The sequence below is a fragment of the Xiphophorus hellerii genome, chromosome 24 (assembly GCF_003331165.1).
Source record: "Xiphophorus hellerii strain 12219 chromosome 24, Xiphophorus_hellerii-4.1, whole genome shotgun sequence".
Lineage (NCBI taxonomy): Eukaryota > Metazoa > Chordata > Actinopteri > Cyprinodontiformes > Poeciliidae > Xiphophorus > Xiphophorus hellerii.
Genome location: NC_045695.1, coordinates 2,454,117 through 2,479,737, shown reverse-complemented (window position 1 = coordinate 2,479,737; position 25,621 = coordinate 2,454,117). Strand labels below are relative to the sequence as shown.

The following is a 25,621-nucleotide window of genomic DNA, read 5'->3' as shown; positions in this document are numbered from 1 at the left end:
TTTAGAATTATCATTCCAGATCCTTCATCTCATCTAGCAACAGATGAAAAATTCCACACTGATGAAGGACACTGAGTTCAGTTGGGCTTCTGAAGGCCCAGACGTCCCAGTGCACAATATTTACATTGATTGCACAGTTGCTCAGAGTTGTTGGCAAGAAAAGCCAGACTGCATATTATGAGTTAAAGACACTGGGTTGTCCCTACATTTATGGTATGCAAATAATCTTTAGATGAGAGTTAAACCTAGAAGACTACTGGGAAAGACCACATTAAATATAACAATAAGGTCTGTCTTATTGGAAATAAATTAATTGTCCAGATTTTATCATCTTTCACATGACCTCTATTTTGCTTGTACTGTTTCAGCCTCTAAAAATGATCAACATAAGGAGAAATTGCTGCCCTAAGATTGAAACTGCATCTAGTTGAATAAACAGATCGGCTCCTCAGTAGAAGGAAGGTAAGTTAAAGCTTTTTGAAATGACTTAATGCTATATAAACGCAGTTAAATATAATGTCATGGTAGCAAACGCTCACAAGTTTGTTCTAAAAAAATAAAATGCTTGGCAAGCGTGTTGGAAAAAGCATTTTGCTCATTAAATCCTTAAATATTTATCTTTTTATTGTTAGAATTCAAACCATTTTTTTTAAATTAAAAGATAAGACTTTCAAGCAGACTCTTCTTCAGTAAATATGGCCCCCAAAGTGACACCAATAAGTTGATGTGAAATTCTAGAATTTCTGTTCAGGTATACGTTTTGGACAATTTATTTAAGAACTAGAAAAGTGTTGTAAATTAAACAAAAAACAATGAATAAGAAAAAAAAATTACAGTCTTAATATATTGTTCTGGAGATTGTAATCTTTACAATTCACCTTCTAGAATGATTACATGTAAATGTCTCTAGATATCAAATAAGTGCATGTTTAATATTGCTGGGAGTTTGACTGTAATCACATTTGTCTTAGTATTTCAGATAAATTCATTTTGTCCAGAAACAGTTAGTTATGTCTCCTGTGGAAGTTTGCTACATTTTACTCAAAGTCTGGGAAATAAAAATCTGCATACTTAAACATGTCTCAATTTATTGCAATACTTTAAATGTGTTACAACTTGTTGCAATATTTTTTTAATGTGTTAAATGGGTTTATATCTTCACAAAAGACGAGCTGGTCTTTCAGCCAATAATTCATCCGGATGTGGTTTCCTTTGTCTGGATTTGGGTTTTTAAGATTCCCATCTTCAGTGAGCAGGTGCACGCAGTAGAAACGAGGCTTGTTATTATGGATTTGTAAAATGTTTCTCTCCTAAACGCTGTGCAGGTCGAGTCGACAGCCGGGAATGGAAAAGCTATTTTAGTCTATGGATATTCTGTTTTTGCCTCCAAATTGATCTCGACGTTACACTTTTTTCCTCCTCTGGAGCGTATCACGGAGCCGTCAGGAAGTGCGTATCACAGACGCCGGCGCCAGGATATTAATTTTAGGCAATCGCCCCAGCACCTAACTTTTAAAGGTTTGCTGTCTGTGGAAATTTGCAAAACCTGATTGTTTTTCTACTGGAGCGAAACTGGAGCGTCCGTCGAGCTGCACGGTTCTCAGATTGCAGTGGCTGGGTGGGGGTGGGGAGAGGGGAAAAAAAAAAAAGCCTTCAGCTTCTTCTATTTTCTGCTGCAGCAGAATCACGGCCAATTGAAGTTTAAATGATCAATTTGGAAGCAAAGAGCCCAGTGATCAATGGCCTAATGGTACAAATACCAATGTTCTGTCAGTGTGATGCAAGAGTGCTGCAAGTGGCTCTGACAGCTTGTCTTTCAGGCCCACTGCTCTCCTCTTCATGGGTAAAAAAAGAAAAAAAAGGAAAAAAAAAACTCATCATCTGTGCGTGAATGGGAAAGAAGTGCGAAGATTTTTATAGTGTGGAAGAAACTTGTGTGCTGGAGAGTCTATCAGGTACAAATTACCATCGCAGGATGCTGCGTGTTTTTATTGAACCAGTTTCCAGTGGGAAATTACCTTCACTCTTACACTAAAAAAAAAAAAAAAAAATCACTTTTGAGCATATTAAATGTTATCCATGAATGTGCGTGGTCGCTGTCAAATTTGTGTCACCTCTTCTCGGAAAAATTCATAAGAATCTAGTCAAATAAAATGTAATCAACTTGTTACACCAATTTTATTGGTTCATTTGTAACAGTTTGTTTCATCAGTGCAGTCAGAATGAAGAAAACACACTGCAGTTTGCCACGTTTGTGCTTTGATACTCTTAGAAAGCCAAACACCACAGAGTCACAAGATTTCAACATAGAGCTAAATAACAAACGGGACGTCACGGACCCAGTCATCATTTAGGAAATGTAATAAATAGGCCTCTCTTATATTATACATATTTTCATATCCTTGCATTTTTCTTTTATTGCGCAACTTGAGGAATATTTTCACCACCTTGAGAACATTCAAAGCACTTGCAAATGAATAAATAAACACATTTTCCACAATTGCAGTGCCAAAATTTAGCCATAAGAAAAAAAATGTATAAATACAAAATGTTCATGTTGCTATAGCAAATACATCCATCGTAAATATTAAGACACCTTTCGGCAGTCTGACATAGCGCTATAAGCCTGTGAAGGGTGAGAGGTACCGGCTGAGTGACGGGAAACGATGAAATTCATCCGCAGTCAGTCAGTACTGTGATGTTCTGGCTCCTCACCATCGCACCACCTGGCTACTGTAATCCTCGGTGGTGACTACCTCTTCTAGCACTTTCACCTCCTCTTCTTCCTCCTCTTCCTCCGCTCCTCCACCTCCCAGTCTTAGCAGCTCAACCAGATAGTTCCTGTGCAGCCGCTGCCTCTGTTGCCTCTCCTGCCGCCTCCTGAGCCGCTCCTCCTGGTGCTGCCTCTGCCGGCTATCCTGGTAACGCCGCAGGAACAGCTCCTTGGCGTACTCGTACAGCTCTACGTCCAAGGCGTTGAGCCCCTCGATGCGCCACCGCACCTTTTCACTTATCCCCACGCTTGCAGCGCGCGTGCTGTTGATCTGGGTGAAGGCCCGGATGAAGCGCAGTCCGAAAGTCCTCTCGAACAGGTACTGCGTCTTGCGCTGGAACTCCGTCAAGCCGAAGAAGGCCATGTTGCGCAGGTTTGCCTTAGCGCTGGCGAGCAGCACACTGCCTCGCTCCAGCTCACTCATGGAGGACATGTTGTAGCACCCCACCAAACTTAGGTCAGCCAGCATGCGCACTTGACGGTTGTTGGCCAAATTCGAGGGACAGTTCATAAAGTCTGTGAGCGGCACACCAGTCCAGTCTTCCCCACTGTAGCAAGCAGGAAGCTCATCCTGAGTGGGAGGGCGGCCATCACACATGTGGAGGGCTGTTTTCCAAGTGGCCCCACGCTGTACGTGCTTCCACTCACTGAGGTAGCGTGACACAGGATCACGTAGCATAGTGATGTAGTAGAAATTCCTGTAAAGACAGACATGCACAAGATAAGTACACTTGGATTAATTCAGTACAAGCTGAGGAATACATTTGGTTTGTCACTCGGTTACCTGTAAAGTTTGGACATACTGGAGACTCAAGTCATGACTTTCACCACATTAATAGACAGTTGGTATGATGGGCATGAAGCGTTTTTGATAAACTTTGGCACTAACTAAACAACATTGATCCAAAAGTCTCGTACAGTTGCGGCAACATTTGTTGGTAATGTTGCCGCAACATTAAGCCTTTTGAAGAGAAAGAGGTCAGCAGCGTTTCCTTCCTTTCATCCCAGATCCATCGGGATTATTTGTTGCTCAAACCTTTACATCCCTTCATCCTATTGTGATTCTCCTTTTCATTTTAATGGTGTAGAATGAGCTGAGCACCTTTGTCACTGCAGCATAAACAATTCAGTCAATTCCCAGAACACATAAGGCATTAGACACCCAGACTGATTTTGCCCCAGGCCCTCTTGCAGATCCCTTCCCTAACTGCAGAATACACTCCCTAAAGACGAAGGCATCTGCAAAGAGTTGGCAAAAAAAGTTCTCTGCCAGACCAGTAACCTATGTCTGTCAGCACAGTCTCTCCAAAGGCACCAGATACAACTGCCAGAACCACAGCCCCAGGGGGTGACTGCCTAATAACCCAAACCCAAGATGTCCCAACCCCCTCTACCCCCAACCAGGACATTGACCCAACAGGACAAAACCAAAGACCCTCCAGCCCACTTGCTGATGGTGCTCATCATATTGTGTAATTAATCTGTTATGTCCAATCTTTGAGGCTTATGTTGCGTTTTTGTAGGATGTCAGTGTTGTTCCAGATTGTGTCATTTTTCTCACTAATTAGCTGACTTCTGAAGGCTGATCATTAGATTTTGCTTATATTTATTAACCTTTGCAAGACTGAGTTCCTCATTTCCATCAAATTTCAAATTACATCCGCACACAGTATTAAAAAGAGACAATTTCTATGTGTGCAGTGCAATCCTAAGGTTGATGAAAAATGTCTGGGAAAAAAACCAACACTGCCAGACACTTTTCAGCAGAGCGAAGGAGGATGAAACTATACATTAGATTTCTCATATCCTGCTGCAGTTTGAAAAAGAAACATGAGTGGGAAGAAATACCTCAGAGGTGAGAGCACAAGGAGTGCACAGAAATTCTGATTAGGGTTTAAATGAAAAAACATTACAGAGTGCGTCTGAGGATGTTAGAGAATAATGACACAGAAACAAACGCAAGCCAAGCGTGCATACAATTTAATATCATACAAATGTGGAATTATTCTTGTTTTTGTCACATCAATTTGCCCCTTCCTACCACCAGTAATGAGTTTTCTTTTCCTTTCCTGTTTTCGAATCACTCCGATCTGCCACAAACAGCACTTTAAAAATTGCTGTAACCTAGCTGCAAGGGAACCTTTCAGCTGACAAACACTGCTTTTATTTTTTTCCCCCTCTTATCTATTGATTCGTTGATAACTACCATGAAAGTGAGGTGGCTGAATAAGCAAGGTGGGGGTAGGCTGGAGAAAATTCAATAATTTAACTTCTTCTTTTTTTCTTTTTGCTGAAGAGAAGCTGCATAGATAAAAGCTAAATTGAATATGGTCATCCAGTGCGCGCAGATCACTGTGACCCGATGTCATGTTGAAAAAATATATATATAAAAGCTGAAAGCAGAAGCCGGACATTTTTTTATTTTTTATTTTCCCTCCGCAGTTTAATACCTTCAAACCTTCAGTTAACCGCAGCACAAAGAGCTCATCTGAAAAATCTATCTGCAAAAAAAATAATCAATTTAACAAGTTGAATTCCATTACATATATAACGCCGTACAAGAATCACCAGCTAAACTTTATTTATTTATTTTTTCACATTTAGCTACGTCATATATTACCTCTGCTGAATTAATACATAATTAAAAGACATTGCTATTTAAAAAAACATAAGTAGAAGGTTTTGCCATGAAGATGTTCTGCTCAGACGAGAACTGAACTCTTTGGAAACATAGACCAGCAGTGAAAGATGGCGACTGGTGTCGCGTTCTGCTTTTCTTCAGTGGGGACAGGAAAGCTGATCAGAATTGATAGAAAGATGGATGGAGTTAAATACCAAACCCTCCACCCAGGGCGGCACTCAAGCAATCATCAGTTGCGCCCCAAACGACTTTTTTTTTTTTATTGTTGTTTGGCTATTTTCAAAGCTTTTACAGCTTCTACAAATCTGTCCATTTGCTGGAAAATTCAGACAAATCTTTGTTTTGTTTCATTAGTATTTTTATGTTTTCATTAGCTACACAATAAAAAAGTGTGCCGCCTTTTGCAGAATGGGGTTTGTGGAGGGAATACGTCTGAGGTGCTATGCTGCTTGTTTGAAAAACCCAGCGGACTGTTTTATGCACCGCATTTACCTCGTTTATGAGCCCGTGTGTGTTCCTGATTAGTCAAGGCCGAGTTTGGACTGCTGTTGTTGAGCTAAGGGTGGGCCAAGACAAACACTGGCACATTTCACCTTGGGAAGTGTTTGAGTTACAGTTTTTGCCAGCAAAGCTGGAAAAATCCCCCACAGTAGGACTCAAACCTCTGTTTGTCACGAATGTCCTGAAGCTGTGCATTCGATTGAACTTTATTTTTCAGTACACATTTTAAATCAGAAAAACAGTTCAGGTAATTACACCATTTAGGATTTGACCTCAGACCACAACATGGTTCACTGCACTTGTTGAAGTACCTTACCATTGATTCAGACTGTTTTACACTGAATTATTCTCCAGAATTTTTCTGCCGAATCTGTCTTAGGCTGAGTTTGTTTTCTTTTCAAGGCCACTCTCTTCCGATTCTGTAAAAACGGTATTCAGTTTGCTACTTTCCTATTTAGCCTTCCTGTTATCTGCATAAAATGTTGTTCTCGTGTGCTCCCCACCAACTAAAATGAGCTGGAGTCTTTCCTAACATTATGGTATAAAAATTCACATACAGATTACTGTTGTAAAAATGGTCGGTTTTGTTTTCATCGGCACGTACTTGTCATGCTTTGTTTCCACCACCAGATGGCTTTACTGCACTGAATTTAAAGCTATTACTTTAAAGCCAGAAAGGAAGAATGAAAAAGGTAAACAGAACTAAAACCATTATCAAACTAAAGAGGATTCTATGAGCTGTTCTGTCATCATAACGCATTCTGCTGGACAATAAATTGTCCCAGAAATTATTGCGATAAATGATATTTTCATTTTGAGATAATTTTCAAGTAATTGAATGGCAATGGCATAATAATGCAAGCACACCCTCTAAAAGGGAAATAAACTCTTAGTTTCAAACAAACTGGAACTGGAAGACATTTTAAATACCCCAAATAAATAAGCAAAATAATAAATAAAATGGATACTGAAGTCTCTGTAAGCAAAACTGGCCTTCAAAAAAAGTACCAGTTGAGACCAGTACACCAGACCGGAGCTTTTCTCACCCAGTCTTTGGTAGAAACAGAGCAAGATAAAATAAACAATCATGCACATGGAAATGATCGAGCTTGTTTTAATTGATCATGATATTAATGGTTTTGTTGCTTATTGTGACAGACTTATCTGCCACTATTGGTTATACAACATCTTTAATCATAAGAATTCACTTCTTTACAATGTCTCCAATGCCTTTCTTTATTTAGGACGTCTCTTTGTCTTCTACAGCAGAAGTCCCAAATGTGTTGCCACCTTTCCACATCACCTGATTTCCACTCCCATCAGAACATCTGCTCCAGATTCCCCATCAACCCTCTTGTGTATATCTTGTTCATTTTTTCTTGGTTAGTAATTCCTTGACTGGCTTTATGTCTGCCAGTTTGTCTATAAGGTGCAGGTTTCTCTAATTCCCCGTCTGTCTTAATAGGTTTTTATGTACACAAAGCAGAAAGGAATACAATGTAAGTTTTCTTTTTAAACTTTTTAAAAAATCAAAATGAGAAAAGTGTGGCATAGATTTCTTATTCTGATACCACTAAACAAAATGAAGGTACTGCTGGTTGCAAAAGAGGAAACAAAAATCTATTTCTTTGAGGTAATACACTCAGACTTACAGTTAAGAAAGCCCTGTAATTTTAGACTCTACAGTGATGCACTCCATTAATATGCAATGAGTATCATCAGTTTAAGCCTTCATTATAAATCTGCTGTGTATTAGATGTAAAGAGATCATTAGTCGTGTAGGTCTAATGATTTCACTTCACGGCTTAGCAGAAATGGGAGCGAGAAAGCAGCAAAGATACCGAGTCAAGAGCACAGAGCCAACCAGCTTCAGAGGTCGACAATTTAGCAATTAGAGTCAGACAGAAGATATCAATCAGCGGTGATATATACTTAAGCGAGTGATGTGGTGATAGCATGGTACAACATGTACCCTCTGACAGACACACCACCCATAGATAATAGCAATGGGAACTAAGTGAATTACTATGCCATCTTAGCGGAGTAGAAGGGAAAGCGATGGATAGACGGACCAACATGAGCTCCTCACTGAAGTTGTGCTTCCATGAGAACAGCTCACTTTTTTCCCTCCCTCTCTGCCTATCAGCTATCTGTAACAGCTAAACCACAAGACAGGTCGATCAATAAGTGTCCATGCAAACCTGCCTTTTTGCTTCTTCGCTTTCATCGTGACCTATTGACAAAGAGCAGCAAATGTCAAAGCTCTCTAGTTACTCTTGTCAGGGACAGAGGCGGGGTCATATTAGGAAGGTCAAGAGTAATTCCTCTTGGATGCAAGGCTGGGGTTACCCAAGATGCTCCTTTGATCGAGCATTTTATCTCATGTATCAAAGAAAATTGGGGACTTTCCTCAGGCTTCCTCTTACAGATTGGGACAAACAGCCAACCATGCTGGATTAAGGTTCTGTCATTGGATTATACGCTCTACACATCCTTTTCATACATATTCTTGGATTTGTTTCCTGAAACCACTTTTTTATATATATATTATAAAACTTTTTCAATGAAGTTCATCTATGATGGACACTCCAGTATCTTCCAGAACTACTTCTCTATGCTTTTTAAAGTTTGGGTTACATTTGGGATCATTGTTCAAAATTCAACTCCCTCACAGACACCATGACATTTTCACCTAGAACATCCTGATATCTAATTGAATCCATACACACCCAGCTGGTTTTCAGTGCCAGATGATATAGCACATGTTACTATTGGCACACATTGTCATCAACATGGTTGATTTTAGCACTTCAGCATTAGCTTCTGCTAAACATCATGATCAGATAGCACTTAGCGTTAGCAGAACTAATGGGTATGATTAGTGCTTTTGTGGAGTTTTTAGTATTAGTGGAACAATTTTTTATGATTAGTGCTTTAGGGTTAGCACCACTAACTCTTTAGTTAGCGGTGATGAAAATACACAGAGAAAACTGTTTTCAGCTTAATCTTGAATGCACCATATGTATGCACTACAAGAAAAAGAATAATATGGGACCTGTTATTGAGGTAAGAAAAAAAGCACAAAGGGTACAAGCAGCTACATTTAGTTTCTCACAATCTTAGAGAATAGGAGAACCTTTACGCTCGTTTAAGTTGAGCCTAACAGGATACAATATTTTCTGCTCATATGTGGCCTGAAACTATACATCAGAAAAAGATAATATTGTATCTAAAACATGGACAACAACTGCAAGTAAATGTTAATAGTGTATTTTTAACTCAGTTTTGCTAAAAGCATGTAAAAGCATCATTTTTTCACCTGTTACTGCCCTCTGCTCTTGAAAGGTTAGGGTTTTTTTTCATTCTGGTCCCTTTGTAGTGCGCTTCAACATCTTTTAACTGAAACTAGGGGGAACACATGCATTTTTAGAAACCTCTGAAATCAACCTTAAAAGTGAGACTTGCTTGAACGTAGCAGACAGTGGAGCTACTGTCACAGAGTGCATTGTCTGTCAAAACATCACTGTGTCAGTGAGATCATGCCCAAGCGTTCCCAAATGCAAGGTTAAATCAACTGGTCGCATTTTGCTAGCGATCCATCGAACGCCTCGTCAGTAGCCCGTCACCTTTCTCCTCACAGCAAAGCTGCAAACACTATCGATCGCTTTCTCTCCGACTCTCGCTGATTGTCTCTCCCTCGCTCTCTAAATCAAAAAAAAAAGCTACAGAGGAAACTCACAGCAGCAGATCAATATCTGCCTTGTTAATTCACTCACTGCCATCAAGGACACCATCAGGCTCACGATAAAAGCCTTGATGGAAACTATTTATACTGCCGAAGACGCAGTTCGCACAAAAACTACGTGGATCGACAACAATCCGATTTGTTTTGGCCTTTGAAATGCATAAAAATACGTCATGTTTCTTCTCGGTTGGGGGGCAGAGGGGTTCTCAAAAATAACTTAATTGCAATGACTCAACCTCATCCTTATTCAATGAGATCTGTGCATCAAGTATCCACTTTTCAAGCTCTTTCAATCAGTAATCTGCCATGTTTCCACACCTCAAGGCCCAGACTGAGACAGCCAGTGCTTTAAACAATGAAAAGCTTAGGTAACATTTGACTGGTGGCCATTTCCTTTACATATAAGATGCTTTCAGTCAGTCTGCTGACTGAAAGAGCAGGGTACATTAAATGAACTAGGTCCATTAAAAACTGAAATATCTCTGTGGTGGGATAAACTAAGCCCACATGAGCAGATGGTCGTAGCTCCCAGTGCCGACACAGAGCTGTGAAACGAGTATGTCGATTTCAGCTTGAAATATATTGACTGATTGTAGTTTGATTTTATTACCACACAGCAGAGAAAAGATCGGAAATGAAGACTTTATTGCTCTGATTCTTCAGTTTGCTGCACTTCTGCATATTTCTCTCATTCATTCTGTACTATAAAGTATGATGCCTTATTAAGGCGATTGCAGATGGTAAATGTTCCGCCAGAAAAAAACTCAAATTTTTTTAGAATAATTTCAGAAATCTTCTAGAAAAACTCGTACATTTCTGAGCTCCAACAGTCGAAAATGTTCTACTTGTTCTACTCAAGGAATTTCCAAAAGTCAAAGATTTTTGACTTTACGAGCTCTTAATTAATCTATTTCTGAGATTAATCTCAAAATTTGAGTATTTTCCTTACAAATTTTCCACTTTCCAAGCTCAGAAATTTTCAAGTTGTTTTTTTGGGTTTTTTTTTAAAAGTCTAAATTCTCACTTTTTCTCAGAGTTTTAACTTTTTTTGTTTTCCAGAATTTGCTTTACTCTCCGAATTCTGACGTCATTTTGAGAAAACAAATGCTTCTGAACTGCACAGAGACAGATGAGATCTTCTGGCATCAGTCTTCAGACTAACAGGTCAAGCAAGATCCATTTTCACTTGTCTAATTTCCCTAATGGAGTAATTTAATTTTCCTGTGACAAGTGCAGGCAGAACGATCCCCGTCCCCATCTGTGCACAGCAGGCTTACTGACAAACTAACACACAAACATATGAAACAACAGCATAGGAGCCTTTCTTTTATCCTTAATCAATAGCACACTTTCTTTTTCTAAAATATAACCCAGCTGTATGAAATGTCAGCAGGAAGCACTGCGTGGTAACTTGTAGAGAAATCCAGATTTATTGGGAGAGCGCTGATGAGAAAGGGGACTGAAGCCTCACGGCAATCCTTGCCGGTCCCATAAACGAGATGCTATTTCAGGCCATAAAAGCAAACGCCCCGGGGATGCTGGCGTAAAAAAGCGAAGGAACCCAAGAAAGGAACACCTCCAGAAAGACACGACGTCTAGGCAACCTAAATCTCCAAGACGCTTTTTTTTTTTAAGCTGAAAACCAGGCGACTGAAAGTCTTCACAGTGAATGGTCTTCATTTGTAAAACCGAGAATCTTTCTGGTGACTTTCTTTCGTTTGGTTGTCAAAAAGCACGCCCACGGTATGCCTAGCACCGAAGACGCCCCCTGCTAAAAACAATCGGCCGCGTGAAGCTTTACTCGCTTCGGCGACTTAGCTTTAACCTTTGCTTGATATCTTAATCTTTTACGGCTTGGTGAGGTGTCAGCTGGTGCTCGAGGTTCATGTAGATATAGGAAGAATAAACGGGAGACCGTACACTGCAAAGATCACATCTACCCACACACAAACTGCAGAAAGGCAGGCCGCTTATTTGAAGTGTGTGAACGCTGCTTCTATCACTGATTATCCACCTTTAACATCTTCTATATGTGTATTTCCCACTTTCCCTCGTCATATTTTCACATTCCTAAGTATTTTACCTCAGTAAATGAAAGCAAAACCAGTGCCTCAAAAATATTTTTATGTCTCTTAAGCATCTTCTTTAACATTACATCAACAAACTACTTAAGAGGATTAGGGCCACTGGATTTTTTTCTTTTTCAGAATTCTGAAATTCCAAAAAAAGTATGTTTCCGAAAACTGTAACAAAACTTTAATGTCTTGCTTTGAGAATTTTTGTGGCAGACCAACACAAGGTAGTGTAGTTTAAATGAAAGGAAAATAATAAATGGTTTTCAGCATTTTTAATGAAAAAAAAAAATCTAATTGTGGTTGCCCTCAAGCAAATGAAGCTGATGCAAATGGACACTTTGTCTTTTTTTTTTAAAAGATTTGCTTTTTAATGACGAATTCACATATTCTCGAATGGAAAAGGTTGGATACTGCACAGTATTTTTCTTTAGTTAGTGATGTTTCATTTCTTCCCCTTTTAAGGTCACTGTCATGAAACCAAGGCTTTCAAGAGAAGTTCTTGTTTTTGTTGTTGGAAATAGCTTAAAAATGTTTTTTGAACCAGCATAATAGAAAAAACCTGACCTAAAAACTTGAGACCTTTCTTTCTTCAATCAAGGCAAAAATCTTTGACCCTACAATAATTAGTTGCATGCTTTACAACAAAGTATTCTAGTGTAAGAATAGAGAAAATAATGGCCCTTGATTACTTTAAGCTTGTGCTCTACAGTATGAAATGTCTGAAAACCTTTGGTTTTGAACAGCACATTTTAATGAAGTCCAGACTTAAATCCAGTTTTCAAATCTCCAACACTAATGAATAATTAACAGATGCTCTCTATCCAATCTGAGTGGACTGTGTAGAGCTGGTAGAGACGTACCACACAGAACCCTTGTAGCTGTAATGTGACGCAACATAAAAACTAACTATACTGTATACTTTAAGGGTAATTGCCTAATTTTCTTTATAGAACATATTTATAGATTTGGTCGCCTTCGATGTTTGATCCACAAAACATTCTTCAGTCCCGGTCCGTGAGTTCAAATGCAAATCCGGACGCCTGGATTAGCCCTCTTCGTTCCTCCTCCCCCCTTCCTTCGAAGCATTATAAAACCTTTCTTAGACTGCCCCTAATCCAGGCAAGAAGCGTGGAGATTACTAAGATCCTCTGAATATCTCTGACATCGCTGGGTGCTGCAAGGAGTATCTCTTGTGGGGTTTATTTGATAAGTGTCTTTAGTTTTGTTCCATATTTCATCATAGGATTACGTCTTTCAACAAGATTTTAAAAATTCAAATTACACAAGAAGGCTTCTTTCTACTGACAATCTGTGGCTTTTTATTCTTGTTTCTGTCGTTGTTATAAGATACTCTCATTCCTTACTCTGAAGAGAGAGCTTGACATCTCTTAATTGTACATTATCCAATCCAATAACATAAAGAAGAAAAAAGGTCAGTAAAGTTAAAATGATCACTTGCTAAAAAATAATATTATACCCATGTTAAAAGTCATTCTGCTATAGCATTTTCATATAAAAAGGGCTTTCCATCCACTTGTATTATTACATTTCCTTTTATTTGAAGGCATATTGGATTTTTTTCTACTTCCTTTGTTTTTGTTTGTTCCTTTGTTCTCTAGTGACTAAAATTAGATTTGTCAAAGGGGGACTTTAGTATTTGATGTTTTTGTAAAATCTATTTTTGGTCACAAATAGTGATTACTCTTACAGACTAGTAGCTGTAAAATGTCACAACATGGCTAACTCACCTCTAGCCGGCGTGTTAGCTATGAGATTTTGTTTCCATTTGACCATTCAAGATATATGTATACATATATATTTTTAGAATTATGATCAGATATTTGTTATATTTAATTATTTCTGATTTTTTTTTTAAAGTTTGTCTTAAAGCACTTTTCAAATGATTTCATTTACTTAAAGAAAAAGCTATCGAAGCCACCATTATTACCCTTTGTGCAAGTATATTACCCCACACCTCTGGTCCTAAAAACGGCCATAAAGTGTGCAGCAGTATCACAATCAGATGTAACTCTGGAGTTTGACTAGGCCGCCCTAAAGAGTTTTTGTTCTTGGTCTGTTTTTGAGCCCTTTAGAGCTTTTTCTTGATCGTCTGTTTTTGACTCAAGTTTGCTTAAGTTTAAGATTAAAACTGATGGGCAGATATTCTCCTTCCTTCCTTCATACTATCCCCGCCATGTTTAATGGTTTGGTTATCATTTTTGCCTATCTTTTTTGTAATTTTTGGCATATCTTCCAAAAAATTTCATTTTACTCCCAAAATGAAAAAGGCTGACTTTTAAAAAAAAATTTTATTGTAAGGTCATCCCTATTTCTAGCATATATAAAGCTAGCTTATTTATTGTATAGCTAACTGACATTTAAGCTAGCTAGAGGAAAATAGAAAAACACAATGTTCTATTAAATGTATTTTATTTTCTAGAAAGAACAAAAGTTTATCCAACAAATCTCTAAATACAAGATATCCTTATTGGGTTAATATTTCATACAAATGTACTTTTTGGTAATTTCATTCAGAAAAAGTTTAGCACACTGTTATGCCTACATATTAATCTATAAACTATACGATTTTGACAAATAAAGTGTAGTAAACATGGTAACCATTTTCTTCTATGCATTTTTTATGCTGCAACAGACAGCACTAACAAGCTGGCGCTTTGACACGCTGCCCAAACAGGAACACCAAATGTCAACACCTTATCAGCAAAAAGCTGACGTCATTTGCCCCGAATCCACCCGTGAGCCAGGGCTGTGTGAGGAAACGAGTGCGAACGCATACAAAACACTGAATCTTTTTAATCTTCGTCAGCCTACTTTTCAAAACGATCTACATCTTCACCTTTACCTAAAAATAAAATTCTCAGGTTGAAAGGTGATAATACAACTTGCAAGAGCCACAATATAATTACAAATGTAAGGGTCTATGCAAAATTAGAATAGTGAGGACAATAGTGATTAAAAAAAATCTGTCACATACCAATGACTGATTTCAGAAAAGCTCAGCAAATAAAATGCTGCCGCAGGTCATTGCGGTCTTCTTGTCCTCTAAGCTAAAGGTTCTTGAAAGGACATAGCAAATAGAACTTTGCCTACTCTCAAAGTTGATGTTTTACAGTGTTAACTTTTAGCCCACAAAATAACAAGACAATTTTGACTGTGACAATTACTGTTTAAATTATAAAAATGTTACTAGAAATAGGAACAACGACCAAGTGACCTGTAAATAACATCCATCCAAAGTTTGGAGGACTTTTTACAATATCTTAGCAAATGATTTCATCGACATTTCAGCTGTTATCTAAAAAAGATGTTAAAATTTTAGATATTTACACTTTAATTGATGGGGAATTTACCAATAGTTTTGTTGTGTGCAATTATTGAGTGTTTTTATTTAGCCTTTATTTTATTATTATTCTGGTGTTATTTTTAAAATTTATTATATTTATGTCTCCAAGTGGGACCACCACCTCTGGCATAGGTTGGGTGTTTTGTAAACTGGGTGGATGGTGGAGATTGGACCATCCTGGTTTCTGGTACCATAATCTGGCTCTTAGGACTTGAGCCATGCCAGGTAGGTGTGTGTGGGAAAATTCTTCAAACAGTTTCGTCTCTTAAACCCAACTCCAGGAGTGCAGGAATCTTTTCTACTCCATAGATGTCCAGGTAAACCGGTCTGATGAGTGAGGGGATATTTACAGACATCTAGCTGATGCCTCTGTGAAATCCTGTCTGGTGAGCAAGAGGATTGTTTCCTTATGGTTTTGAGTTGCAAAAGGGAATGTTTTGACTGTTCATTAGCTAAGATTACCCAGTCTTGTTGGGGTTTCTGGATGGTGTTTTGGCAGGGTGGCTATCTAATAATTCTGTTGTGCTCCTGCGGGACTTCAGCACCTGAGTGGACTATGATGGAGACAGCTGGAGTGGTGTGCCAACGAGGAAAAGCCTTTCTAATCTGAATCTGAACAGCATTTTGGTGTTGCTCTTCTTTGATAGCTTTGGGATGTGTTGTAACGACCAAAATGTTCAAGGAAATTTAGTACTTGATACAATGCCACCTTGGACCTAAATGTTATTTTGAGGTTTGTAATTATCGGACATATGGCGTTGACTCTTTACAATTCTGTTAAAGAAAGAGTAGAGGTGTCAACTTATCACCACCTGCTTGAGAGTTTAATCCGTTGGTGAGAGAGGCTGCCCTACCGACATGATGAACCCGAATGTCACGGTGAGCTCAGATCACCTGATTTACAGTGTGTACCTTCAGAATAGTAAAACCCATGTTTCTAGGTTATCTTCAGTAACCTGGCATGGCTCACCCAAAGGTAACATTCTAGTGGTGTAGAGAACAGGGTCAATATGTCTTCCAGGACCTTTGGTCTGAAGTTTCATTGGTTCCAGTTGTGTTGGCAACCACAACGGATAGAAGTGGTGATAGAAGATGACCATCAGAACAGGGAGTATTTTTGGACTTATTTAGTACTTTGAACTCCTAAAACAGCAGACAAGTGCCAGGTGGCCAGAAGGACTACATCCAAGTCAGCTGAGGTTAGTCAGGTATCTGATTAGGAGCCCTGCTGGGCTCCTTTCTTTGGAAGATTCCCTTTGGAGATTTTTTGGGTATGCCGAAAAAATCTCCTGCTAAGGTGTAAACGGAAAACACTAGTGCAGGTGTATTAAACACTGGGCCTCGAGGGCCAATGTTCTGCAACTTTTAGATATGTCTCTGCTTCAACGCCTGAGTCAAATAATAAGGTCATTAGCAGGAGAACTTTACAGCACTAAGGAGGTACTTCAACCATTTCAGTTAAGTGTGTTGTACGAGGGACAAATCTAAAAGCTGCAGGACACCCGCCCTTGAGGCCTAGAGTTGAAAACCCTGGCACTAGTGAGAAAGTATATCCTTTCTGGCCAAGTATCCGCCAGAATGAGCTGGAGAGTTTAGTTGGGCAGAGAGTTGTCCAGGATTCTGTCATTGACCTGCTACCCCTATGAGCCAATCTCTGATTACTGGAAGACAGTGACAGAGGATGGATCATCATTTTAGTATCCTTCTGTATTTTAAAACTGAAACCTTTTAGTGCTGTTGTTACCCCAGTTATTATATTCTTGCCAGACGAATAGCTCAGACCTTAAGTACCCTTTTTAAAAGTACAACTACAAGTCGAAATCTGAAATAATGAGGTTCTTTACAAGGCTACACTTTCTGAGTGCCCCATCAGAGGCCTGCAGTTGAGATTACGCGGGGCAGAATAGCGACTGAAGCAGGTTTACCGTCCGGTTTTACAACAATTACATTACCTGCTGTGATGCGAGTGCTGTAATCCCATGCTGAAAGAAAAGCCCTAGAAAAGCAATTAGTTAGCATTCAAAGAGACTTCTTCTGGGTTTTAGGTTAGATTTTTTTCACAAGTTGAAAAAGAAAAGAACTCATGAAGACGGATAGATGTACATGTTGAGTTACTCATAGATAAAGAAAGGAAAGAGCAAAGGAAGACACCAGCTAAAGAAGACTTAGTTACAAATCAATCAAATCTCTTTACTAGCTTGTTGGTGTGCTCTGTAAACAAGATTCATAGACCGCATTCATCTAACAAGCTCTTGTTAACTAGGGAGCTCACCAGTGCTTGTTCCTTTCCAGTTCTTGGTCATTATTTCTGCATATCAGAACATACTTATCTCTCAAAGACACAACATAAAACATTCCCAATGCAGGCATGGAAGCACTTATGTAACATTGAGCAGTTGTCTGCGTTTTTCACGGTTTCATTAGTGGTGGAAGGACGTGTAGGAGAGAGGTGATTTCAAGGTGACTGTAAAGTGCATCTCTAAAGCAGACAGATGGAGTGTCTGTGTAACGGACCAGCAGGAACGGGAACATACACCAAATGTACAAAATATTCGTCTTTTCCTGTGATGGCGGTAAGATTAGTTTAGGTAAAAGCTTAAAGATCCCTTCACGGATTTCTTCTGTTTATGTTTTCTTGCCACATTGAAATGTTTTAGCTTTCAAGCATTTTTTAATATTAAAGAAAAATAGTAGTTAAAAAAAAATCACAAGAAATGGTAGCCGTTTTCCAATAAATGAGATTAAATAGTCCCACCATGACAAAATTTTACATATTTAAGGCCACCTTGCATTTTGAATGAATCAAACACATCTTGGGGCTTCAATTTTAGATGCAAGAAATTAAGACTTTTTAATAATTTGAAAACTGGATTCTGCATTTAAACAATTTATGTCTGTCTGATGTCAAAAATCTGATCTGAAACTCAACAATGTGTTGACTGACAAACAATACCGTCCTATATTTTGTACTACTAACATTCTGTATGCAGTATGAAGAGAGTAGTGAAGAATTTGTGGGTCATCCTCCCATAAGAACCCCACTGAGGCCCAGATATTTCATTAGTTGATAGATGGTGAAGAATTAAGCAAGGAGCAAATTTAGGCAGCTACGCATATTTCTGTCTATTAAATAACCGCCGTGCAGAAACATTATGGCCACAAAAATATAAAGTTTAAAGTCTACAGCATAAAATTCTACTACACAAGACATTTTTACTCACCTTTTTTGCATTTTTATTGTTAGAAAATGCAGAATTTTACCACTTTATGCCCTTAATAGAGGGGAAACTTTTTTTATTAATTAGTATGCTTCCAATAGAACCATAGATGCAGTGTTTATTGATCCCTGACCCCAGGTCATCATCAAGATTTAAGAAGTTGGCGATAAGACAAGAAGCTGGGATGAAACAACCCCCTGTGTGTTTAAATTATTGGACCAAAAAATGCTCATTGAATGACAGCAGAACCCAGAGGCCCTAGTTACTAAATACTTTCCATCATTTTGACAATTTAGTGCAACAAAATGCCAATTACCTCATCCCTTAACCATATCGCGTAGCCCTATATTTCCAACTATTGCCACAAAGTGCTACAACATCTTGCAGATGGTCTTTGAAGAAGTTGTAGGCAAACAAGTGCAAACTCCTCATGGCGGTATAAAGAAGTCTCACGTCTTTTGGCAGAAGCATGAATCACACCTTTCTATGCACGCTTAGAAAGTTCTTTTAGTTTTTATGTATCTTTTTAATTGGTAAAACAAAATCTGTCAACTAAAGCTTATAGGGAGAAATATAATGTATATTATTTTGAGTACTTAGAACAAATATCGAACAAAGCAAACTAATGATAAACATGGTGATTGAAGAAACCAGGAATGATCAACCAATCAGAAGTAGAGTTTTGACCAATTTGGGGGTGATGCCAGTGAACTACATGGAGTCTGAAATTGATGTTTTAACTCTTGAAGTTAAAACATCAAGAGTTTTAACTTCATACATTTTACATATGATTAGAAAAGCCAGTGGATATTCTATTAAATCAGACAGTACTAGAGTAGCATTGTGTGGACAGAGATATTTCAGTGTCAGAAAGGAGAAAATACAGTATAGAAGTTGGTTTAGTTGAGCAAACATTTGCAGCAGAGGAAATTTTGAGTAAAAACAATCAAGGTGAAAACAAAGTGAATAAATTAGTAAGTTCTCCTTTTTGAGCTTTTAAACTATCTGCCATGACACATATAGGATTTCAAAATGTTGGGAATCTGTTGAAAGACTCAAGGTAGAAATATTTCCAGTTTAGAAAAGACATGGAGAAGCTACAGTTGCAGCTAGCAATGCTAATGGGGTTAAAGGCTAAAATTGCTTGTAAAAATATTTTAAAAACCAAATTAACAAGTTCCCTAATCAAATATTTGAGTTTTTCTCCACTTATTTTATTGAGCTATTTGTATCCTCAGTCTACCTTTCCACTTTACATAAATGATTGATATTTTTTCAGTATTGGTAAGGGTTGAAGAAGTTGAATTGATGAGATAGATAATGGAGAACAGGGCAGATGCTGTAAAATATGCATCAGCTCGTACTCCAGAAAACATAAATAGGCTTAAACCTAAGAAATCATTGCAACTTATAAATATTAAAAATGTAGAAAGTTCGATGTGATAGTAAACAACCTTAATTTGACAGAAAATCCATAAAACCTCAACTCATGTTTGATGGTTTCCAAGACCTGTTTACTGGCCTTCTTCCCTTTACGTTGTGTGAATAATTTGCCATGAAGAAACAGGGAATCAACTGAGTACTACATATTAGTGTATCACAGTATAGTTTTATATTATACAATATATATAGCTTGATAGATATCCCCTAAGCTTCATTTTGAAAACTGTATCAAAACCTTCTGGATGTAGCCTCAAGACAAGTGTGGGCGGTCTCTTTCCTGTTCATGTCTGACTGCATCCTTCTTGCTATATGCGACCTGTAGAAGATGAGGTTTCCTTTGAGATAAACATATTGTTGTCAAAATTTGGACCTCTATGGCAATAAGATGAGAGAAAAACGTCCGAATTCACAGTTGTCTCGTAATATTAGGTAGAGAAAAACTTGGCGGACAAAAAGAGCATTAAAAAAAATCACGTTTGCAAACATGCACACTCATGCACAAACTCGGCTCAATTCCCCGTGCTGCCATCTACATCTGTGTCACAATCCATGATGGACCTTGAAGTGACAGGAAAAGAGCCTTTCAGTACCGACTGAGCCCAGTGAGAGCGCGGATCATCCCTATGTGGCTCTTACTAGGCAATCTTAACCTTAAAAGACCAGGAGCCTTCACCGAATTGTTATTTTTCATGTGAGTTATATATATTGCTTATTTGACATTTCTGTCTTTTAAAGCTGTACAGTCAGGAAACCAAGTGGGCATCATCCTCGGGGAAATCAAAACTCAGAACGACAGATTTGTGACTCAGGTCGCCTGGCAATTTCTCAGGAAACGACTGAGTTATGATGCATTTGGCTCAAATTCGACACCCTCCTTTATAAAACAGACATATTGTAAATGGAGGAATCACTAGTAAACAGATTGAGATCTGTCCTTGAAGAAACCGCTGATTCTCTCTGAGGAGTTGGCCCTGTGAACTCCTTATGGCGCAGTAATAAAGGATGTTTCACTCCAGTATCAAATCATCTGAAATATAAGGCAATCCTGAAGGAAAGCCTGTTAGAAGCAGATGGTTCTGAACCAATGAAATGGCTCAAATCAAACCATATCTATGTCTTAGAATGTCCTAGTCAAAGTGCAGACCTGAATCAAATTGAGAATTTGCAAAAAAAAAAAAAAGCCAAAGAGTGGACATTTTCCACCTATGCCTTTTCCCAATGGTTTTCTCAAGATAACAACTTCATTTCACGATGGTTTTCTTGAGATAATGAGTTAATCTGGAGAAACCAACCTTTGTTTTCTGGAGATTGCAAGATGACTGATGTGTCAGCGATAAACCTGATTCATTTTCATGTTCACTCCTTCAAATGTCTTCTGTTGTGGCACGCATCTCGTTTTGTTGAGAAACCAGACTTTGATTTCTTGAGATTAACTCTTTATCTCAACAAAATTATTGGGAAATTAGCTCATTATCTTGAGAAAACAATTGGGAAAAAGCACATGTGGAAAACAGGGAATGAAGTCATGAACTCAATAAAACCATTGGGAAATTAACTTGTCATCCTCTAGAAAACAGGAAATGAAGTCACTATCTTGGGAAAACTGCTGGGAAATGAAGTTGTTATATCAAGAAAACCATTGGGAAGTTAATTCGTTATCTCAAGAAAACAAGCAACGAAGTCATTATCTCTAGAGAAACGGAGGGATCTGAACTCGTTATCTCAAGAAAACGGGAAATTCATTCATTATCTTGAGTAACAGGGAAATCAACTCGTTATTTTGAGAAAACCTTTGGGAAATCGTTACCTCAAAAATAGGAAATTAACTCCTTAACTCAAAAAAACTGGACGTTAAGTAGTTATCTTGAGAAAACCATCAAGAAAATAACTTATCTCGAGAAAATCTGGAAAAATTGCAAGCGAAAAACGTCCGCTCTCGTTTTCCATATGTAACCAATACTTTGTGCTGATAAATGCACATTATATAGAGGCTGTCACTTGACAAACTGCAAACAGTCTTGAGGAATATTCACTCATCAACACCCACATGTGTCAGTTGAGCACTTATTTGCTCTGTGAAACATGACTCTGAATAAAATGCACATTTGATTCCATCTTTCGTCCTGAACTCCCGGCAGCCAGCAGTGCTGTTCGTTGATGACTGCTGCTTTCCTCTTGTCCAACATTATACTGAATGGACAAGTGACGGCTGGAGTGTTGTTGACTCACCCGCGGTGTTGATTTTTAAGACACCTCTTCAGAACTATTTCCAAGTGTTAAATTAAGTCTGACGGCTGCCACTTAGGGCGTTAAATGGATTCCTGAGGATTCTTTAAGGCCCTCCTTGGTCTCGCCGACACACGCCGTTGCTCTCGCTAACATATGGAGATTTGCTCTCTGAACCAGCTGCAAGCCAAATTGGCTTCGAACACATAAGCCACACACCTCAGAGGACCCTGTCGGCTTAAGTGATTTATTCTCTTAAGATTAGCCATGTTGCTGCTGTAATTACAGGAAACTGAAACAGACCTTTCGGATCAGTAGGAGCCCTTTTCCTCTTGACTGGGCCCCGAATGCAACAGAGGCGACTCTCTGGTGCTGACGTGTTCTGTGCTTGTTAACGCCGCATCTTTTATCACCTTTTTACCCGACTATACTTGCCAATAAAGCATCACACACCCAGTTTCCTGTTATGTGACTTTATTTGGAGTCGTCTGATGTTTTTTGTGGCCAATAAGGGTAAATAAGAAAAATCTTGTTTAAGTCCTGCAAAAACTACCAGTTAATAGAAGAAATGAACCAAGTCAAACAATAATAACAATAATAAATAAAGTCTGATTTAGGGAGTTGTAGTCCATCTTTAAAGGTGGCAAAAAAAAACAAAACAATTTGAGTATTCAATGTTGGCTAAAGGCAAAAAAAAGGTTTAAATAGGAACATTTTAACCAGTAAAAATGTTTATTTCTACTTGGATGTTGGTACAGTCAAAGACACAAAGTGTTAGGGGTTTTTTTAACAGGGGAAACAGTGACGACTTAAAACAATAGCTCATTTTTAATTCAACAGGTAGAAACAACTTTTCCATCAGATTATGCCAGCTCCAAGGATTTTTAACATTTTCTACAGCTAATTTTAATAAGCCAAACCTTGAACATCTTTTAAAGTTTTTACTTATTTTTTTCTATTAGCTTTTTATTATTGTGTGTTCACTGGGATAAAGTAGCTGAAAATTTCACATGATACAGTGAATTAGGATGAGGCTTTGTATTTTCATCCAATAGTTTTAATGGCAAATGTTGAGAATTGCTCCATTTTTTCCCTAATTACTTTATTTTCTCCTTTTCATTTTCTTGTCCTCTACATGTGTTGGTGCATTCAAAACCATAAAGAAAACCAGATTTTTCGATTTAAATGCTAGAAACGGAGATATTTTTTTATGTCTAAAATACCTCAAAACAGTATTGTATAAGTACTAATGTAAGGAAGATTCAGGCTGAAGAGTAACATCCAGAAACAACCTTATTTGCTCAATGTTACCTTTAGATTTGACATGTTTAAAGACAAGAGTTATATTTACATATTCAGTTTTTTTTTTAGACGTTTAGCTGTGTTAGCTCTTGATGTTGGTGGACTGAATGTCATAAAAAAAATGGGACATTTTGACAAAAGTGAGATTTTATTGCAGAAATGAAAGGGGGGAAAAGTCTGTCACATACCAGATGGGTGTTTTGTTTACATTTTTTAATTACTAATTTATATATCCATCCATTTTTGCATACTCACTTAATCATTGCAAGGTGACCAAGAGACCAATCAATCTAAAAGTGATGATTTTGGACTGTCAAAGGAAGCTAGAGTACCCAGAGAGAACATGCAATTGCCAGAAGGACCTTCTTGCTGCAAAGCAACAACTCTACCAATTGCGTCACAGTTAAGTTCCCCCACCAACTCCCACATACCCACAAACTGCAACTATAACTGCATTTAATGACATGAAGAAAATCTGAATATGTACATTCAATATAGTAAAGTATTTGTAGCACAAAACTGAGCACACAACATCTTTATTACATTGTCTCAAATGTCTTTTTTTTTCTTCTCAGTCATTGTTGCATTAAGAAAGTTGCAATTTGAACAAAGGAAAGTAAGACTACCTTATTGTTTTATTATGCTAATTTTAGGATTTTTTTTTTCTCCTTGTGTCTCCCTTCATTGGAACATCTAGTTACCCTTAAAAAATCATCAAAACTGAATTTAGAAATGGAAATTGACTTTCTTATTGTGAATAAAAACAATAGGAAGTCAAAGTGTCACATTATTTTAAAGTAAAATATCCAGAAATAACCTCTAAAAACCCCTATCTGCACTGGGATAAAGTGAATGAATGCAACATAATTTTAAATTGAAATTATAGTTTGACTGGTTTTCATTTTTCTTCGCATTCGTTAAAGAATTAATTGAAACTGATAGGACAGATCAATGTCTGCATATCTAGCTGCTTACGCGCTGAATTGTTTGTGCGCCTGGCTAATAAGAAAATAAAGAGTGTGGTGCACTCACTTTTTGTTCTTCTGGACATTCTTCTTGTCCTTCTTGTTCATCACAACCGGCACGCAGCTCGTCAGCTCCGTCCAGTCGGCGTGCAAGCCGCAGCTCCAGCCCGTGGAGAACCGGGAGAAGAGCCACGACTCGGCTTTGCCCGGCCGGTGGCAGGTGCACTTCCTCTGGCCGGGCATGCAGTCGCACGGCTGCTCCAGCTGGATGTTTTTCACCAGGTGCCTACCGAAAGTCGTCCCGCCGGTCTTCTGGATGTGCAGGAACACCATCACATCATCCCCTCGGATGTTGAAGTCGACGTGCCTGTCCAGGTCCCGCTCCGTGAAGTTGAACTTGGATGTGATTTTGGCCGGGAAGTCCTCGTCCGCCTCCGGCTCCGAGTAAAGCGAGTCGAACGCCGGCAAGCGCTGCTGGACGAGCCCCTTCTCGTCACTTCTGAAGCGGCAGGTGTTGCTGTCCGCCGGGCACACATACTGGTAGCCGATCATTAGGAAAATGACCGCAGCAATGGGGATGAAAATGAGTCTGCTAAACTTCTCCTCCATGGTGGGAGTGTCTGAATCACGCCGCCGGCACAAACCTGAAGGTGATGCCCGAGTCGCGCGCCTGTCGCCCCGGTCTCATCCTGCACGTCCAGCCTGGACTCGAGATGCTGCCGCCAGCTGAAACTGAAGCTGAGGTCCCAACATGAACACTTCCAGCACTGGACTGGCCTCGTCCCGCACCAGAACACCTCACTCCGCAAACTCCACACTGTCACTAACGCAGCGAAAGCTAATGAGGCATGTTTCGCTTTTAAAAAGTGACAAACTATCAGCGGCAGTCTTTCGCAATGCAACCGGGACGGAAACGATTCATCCCGGCGTTCAGAGCGTCCGTGCTCGGCTGACCTGCCGATTGCTGATCGGTATCTGAGCTGGTGGCTCCAGCGTCAAGATGACCAAATTCAACAATGGGAGTTCCGGTTTAGACTTTCTAAATAAAACGTGAACTTATTTAGTCACATTTTCTTTCTATTATTTTTTAAAATGACAGATATTTTTGTCATTAAAAGCACAACATTTGCATGTAGGGTAAACTGATCGAATCCCTTTGTTCTGTTTTTCTTCCAGCATATTACCAATCACCCTTTGTTGATGTAGATGGCTTATGTAGGTTCTATATAAGTTTTTAATTCATATTCTGCATTAATAAAAAATACAATTATTTTAAAAAGTATTTAAACTTTTTCATATTTTGTCAGATCACAGCCAAAAATTCAGTATCTAAAGCTATATACAAACTCAAGGCAGCACTTAAGGATA

General features: G+C 38.6%; 1 protein-coding gene across 1 annotated transcript; it reads right to left on the bottom strand.

The window, feature by feature from the left end:
• Positions 1-2,159: 2,159 nt before the first annotated feature.
• Positions 2,160-25,257, bottom strand: LOC116716269 (heparan-sulfate 6-O-sulfotransferase 3-B-like). The gene is made up of 2 exons (XM_032557192.1): positions 24,321-25,257; positions 2,160-3,471 (listed from the first exon to the last, which is right to left on the bottom strand). The coding sequence occupies exons 1-2, from the start codon at positions 24,860-24,862 to the stop codon at positions 2,712-2,714; spliced, it is 1,302 nt and encodes a 433-aa protein (XP_032413083.1). The 5' UTR covers positions 24,863-25,257; the 3' UTR covers positions 2,160-2,711.
• Positions 25,258-25,621: the final 364 nt, after the last annotated feature.